The 4,850-nt window shown below is 61.7% G+C and overlaps 1 protein-coding gene across 1 annotated transcript; it reads left to right on the top strand.

Moving 5' to 3' along the window:
• Positions 1–943: 943 nt before the first annotated feature.
• Positions 944–4,501, top strand: LBRM_04_1010 (putative chloride channel protein; the record flags this gene model as incomplete). Its single annotated transcript, XM_001561734.2, has 1 exon — positions 944–4,501. The coding sequence occupies one exon, from the start codon at positions 944–946 to the stop codon at positions 4,499–4,501; it is 3,558 nt and encodes a 1,185-aa protein (XP_001561784.2).
• Positions 4,502–4,850: the final 349 nt, after the last annotated feature.

Here is a 4,850-nt window from a genome sequence, read left to right as displayed (position 1 = left end):
TTCACCACCGTCGCCGTGCATACGCCCACCTGCCCCACCCCCAAGTTGCCTAACGCATACGCACGCACGCGCGCAGGTTGTCAAGCACGCGCACAGGGCGTTCATCAAAACTTACACACGAACACCATCGCTGACCGGCTCACCTACACACACACATCCTTCTCTTACTTCATATCGCTTTCTTCCCCTCTTCCCCTCCCCTCTTCCCCCCTCTCCTTTGTGCTCTTGTTGGCTCCTGCGATTTTCGCTCTCCTTTGTTTTCCTGCTCCTCCCACATTGCTGCTTGCCTGTCTGTCTGTCTGTCTGTCTTGGGTGTCAGTGAGGGAGTCCCCGTCGTACGTGGGCGGGGCCACCTCTGCCTGGCGTTGGACAGAGAGACAGGGAGAGGCAGAGGCACATCGGGTGCATCGATTCTTTGACACCTCACCCCCCCCCTCCACCCCACCATCCCTCCCTCTACTGCAGGCATTGGCACCTCCTCTCTGTCGGTCTCGTAGTTGTGTATCCTCTGCCAGTTGTCTCGCTCCGCCTCTCTCCCCCCCCCCTCCCCGTGAAGGCCATTCGCGTCCTCGGGGCCGTGAACTGGCTGACTCCTCTACGGGGACACCCAAAAAAAAAAACACCCGTTGCACACCCACGCACACGTGCACAGCCCGCCACCATTTACACCTCCGTCTCTTAGAAACTAATCACCGCCTTTACCTCCTTTGCACCTCGACGAGTAACGCCGGCGCGTGCCCGGTGCATTGCACCTCTGCCCACGGCTGGCTCCAGTAGGCATTTTTCCCGAAGCCAGACGTGCGTACGCGTCTTCCACTTCACTTACGCATTCATCTTGCTGCGTGGGGGTGTGGGTGGGTGCTCGCTGTCGGGGGCTGAGGGTTGCCTCGGCTAAGCGATAAGCTTAAAACGCAACCCGTGGTGCTATAGGAAACGTGGCGCCATGCGACTGTCGACGGACGACTTTGGGGGCGCGGTGGAGGAGCTACCGCCTTACTACCACGAGAGCTGGCTGAGGTGGTTCTGGCGTGCGCTGTGCGAGACGGCGAACCCAAACACAATGCATACCGAGTATCTGACACCAGCGGAGCTGGCGAAGCAGGCGAGCTTCGAGAGCCTTGACTACTACAAGCCCTACCCGGACATGTACGTTGAATATCTGCGAGAGAGGCATGAAGACCGATGGCACCACTACACGCACGGCAACGGGGCGGCCACGCCACCGACAGCAAACGCGGATAGCTTCACTTCGCCTGACGCAGACAGTGGGAGTGTGGAGCACACGCGCTACGACGTCACGGCTCCCCTCGGCAGCATGGCCGAGAGCCTCGCTCGGCTACAGATGGACACGGCAGAGCATCACATCATGCTGCGATGGCTGCTGCACGTCCTCATCGCCCTCTCCGTTGGTGTTGTCGCCACAGTCGTGTCGTACGCCGTCGACATCCTCGAGCGCTACCGAGCGGAGGTGCTGTACCACATCATGGCAAGCCAGCGGCATCGCTCCATCGGCTGCCTTCAGGGATTCTTCTACACAGTGCTCGGCTCTGTCGTGCTCGTGTCGATCTCCGCCGGCGTCGTCGTGTACTTCGAGCCTGCCGCGTCGGGTGGCGGCATCCCTGATGTGATGGCGTACCTCAACGGCGTGCACCTCCGCAAAGCCATGAACCTGCGCACTTTCATCGCGAAGGCCATCTCGTGCATCTGCGCCGTCGGGGGTGGGCTACCCGTGGGACTGGAGGCACCCCTCATCCACCTCGGCGCCATCACCGGGGCCGGCGTGACGCAGGGCCGCAGTCGCACCCTTGGGTTTCAAACATCGCTGCTCCAGGCCTTCCGAAACAACAAGGACCGCCGCGACTTCATTACGGCCGGTGCGGCGTGCGGCGTGTCCGTCGCCTTTGGTGCCCCCATCGGCGGCCTGCTCTTCGTCGTGGAGGAGGTGAGCAGCTTTTGGGATCGGAGCTCCAACGGGCAGATCTTCCTCGCCACGATGCTGTGCTTCACCTTCAGCACCATTATCAACTCCATCGTCGAGGACCGGCGGCTGCTGGGCTGGGTCTCCAACACGGCCGCCGTTTTGTTTGAGGTCAACATCACCATACCGCTAAACCTGGTGTCCATCATTCCCTCGTTGTTCCTCGGCATCATCATCGGCTCCTTGGCTGCCTTCTTCACCAAGACGAACCTAATCCTTATCAAGTGGCGGCGCCGTGTGCTACGGCCCTATCAACTCCGCCGCTTCCTCGAGCCGGTCGTGATCGCTGCTGTTTTCTCTAGCTGCATGTACGTCCTCTCTCTCGCCTCCCCCTGCGCCGAACTGCACGACATCGGTCGTGTCAACGAGACAGTGCAACAGTGGGGCACAGAGGGTGGCTGGCGCCTCTTCAACAACACCTGCGCCAAGCCAAAGACGTACTCGCCGCTGGGCACACTCAACATGGCCTCCGGCAAGAACACAATCCGCCATCTCTTCTCGCGGCAGACGGCTGAGGAGTTCCCTATAGTGACGCTGATTGTGTACTTCCTCGTCTACTTCGCCTCTGCCTGTATAGCCAGCGGTACGTCCGTTTCGGGTGGCCTCGTCGTGCCCAGCCTCGTGCTTGGCGCTGTCTTTGGCCGCCTGTTCGGCCTGCTCCTGTTCAAGGCTGGAGCCACGAAGATACCGGGCGTGCCGCGCGGCTACACGGCGGCGGATGCGTGGATGGACCCCGGCGTATTTGCCCTCATCGGAGCCGGCGCCTTCCTCGCCGGCACCTCGCGCATGTCCATGGCCATCTGCGTCATCATGGTCGAGCTCTCGGCGGAGCTGCACTACCTGCTGCCTGTCATGGTGGCGATTGTGATGTCCAAAACAACTGCTGACTGGCTGTGCGAACCCCTGTACCACCAGATGCTCTTCATGGACAGCGTCCCCTACCTGCCACCGAACATTGTGAAGCCAGAGTTTGAGCAGCTGACGGCGGCGGACGTTATGGCGTCTGAGGTCGTAATGCTGCGGATGCGCGAGCGTACGGAGGTGGTGTTGGCCGCTCTGCGCGATACCACACACCACGCCTTTCCTATTGTAGAGGCCGTCCCGATCGACGATGTCGCTGCTGACGACGAGGACAATAAAGCGATGTCCCCGCCAACACAGCCGGACAGCGCATCCACACAGTGCAAGCTGCACAGCACAAAGCTCGGGGCTGGTGACGCCAGCGCCCGACCTGTCGCGGAGGCTGGGGTGCTGGGGCCTCGCTCCGCGAGGGATGCATTCACAGTAGCGTTAGCAGCAACGCACGTGCGCTACAAGTTTGTCGGCCTTGTCACTCGCGAGGATCTTCAGGTATACTTCACCCTTCCAGAGTTGCAAGAGTACAAGGAGACGTCGACGGCATTGCCGATGCCTGCGGTCCCGCTGACAGCCAAAGACAGCGACGGCTTCGGCGGCCGCCTTGCATCCTGCGTACTGGCAATCCGTCATCTCTCATGGACGCAGTGGACGTGGCAGAAGAGTCGCCTGTTCTTCAGGACCTCGGACCGCTACGAGTGGGTTCGAACGCACATGCCGGATGGTGCCCTAAACGGGGCTGAGGTGGGGGCCGAGCGCACCGCCTTCATCAGTGAAAGCCACCTGCCTCCCGTCCTCGACCTTTCGCTTATCGTGAACCGCAGCCCGTGGGTGATTCCCCCCTTCTTCAACCTGCAGATGACGTACCATACCTTCCGCATGATGGGCTTGCGGCACATGGTGGTCGTCGATGGCGACACCGTGGCGGGCATGATCACCCGCAAGGACCTGCTCGTCAACTCGCTGCGACACAAGATGAAGGAGCTCCGCGCGCGGCTGGCGACGGCGGACTCAGCTGCGCCGTCGCTTCCACAGAGCTCCATCACGCGTGGGATGCTCGGCGACCACTCGCAGCACCCCCACAGCGACGGCGACCGGAACGAGATGGCCAGTGTGCAGCTGACGCGGGCAGGGGCACACGTTAACAGGGGGGGCACACCACTAGAGTTCCGCAACTCCGCGAATGCCAACGGACGTGCTGCTGCTTCGACGTGGAAGTCACCGTCGCCGCATGTCGCACTCTCTGCGGGTGCTGAGAGGTCGACAAGACAGAATTTGGGCCGTTCGCTGTCCATCGCAACTAAGGATGCGCCGTCAATGCCAAATGCGTCGATCTCTTCGCCGCTGAGTGCCCTCTTCGATCCCTCCTCGTCGCCCTCGGCAGATCCCAAGGTCGATCCGGGTCTCCCCGCCATCCCCACGGTGGCGGCGGCTCACTGGATGGCGATGCCGTCGTCCTCGCGCACCATACGACAACCAGCCTCTGTGGCAACCGGGGTGATGGTGGAGAATGGCAACACCAGCGCCGCCGAAGGCGAGACGAGAGGCAGAGGCATTAGTCACTCCTTTGAGCCCGGGCACCACACGCCGGTGTCGCCGCCACTGCCGGCTGAAGTGGCGTCACTGTTCGACTTGAGTGCGCTGTTCCCCGCTAAAGGGGCTTCGTAAGGCGCGCGAGCCCTGCACTCACACATGTGTACCTCTTTTTGCGTCTGCGTGCACCGTTGTGCGGCTGCTGAGAGGGGGGCGGTCATGGCACCCCTTCGCGCTACGCTCTTTAGTCCTCTCTCTCTGTTCTATGCGTACTTCAGAGCGCTAGCCTGTTTCCGCGGGCTTAACTCCGTTCACCTGCTGCTGCTGCTGCTGCGTGTTCTCCCTCCCTCCCTCCCTCCCCCCCCCCCTTCTTTGTATGTGTGCTACCGCTTTGCCCTCTGTTGCTCTAACAGGCACATTGGCAATGCTTACGGATATCGGTGGCGGCGATGACGGAGTCGCTCGCAGCAGTGGTGGACGGGGA

Source organism: Leishmania braziliensis, chromosome 4 (genome assembly GCF_000002845.2).
Source record: "Leishmania braziliensis MHOM/BR/75/M2904 complete genome, chromosome 4".
In the NCBI taxonomy this organism is placed as follows: domain Eukaryota; phylum Euglenozoa; class Kinetoplastea; order Trypanosomatida; family Trypanosomatidae; genus Leishmania; species Leishmania braziliensis.
Note: the sequence above shows the minus strand (reverse complement) of the source record. Positions and strands in the feature narration are given on the sequence as shown.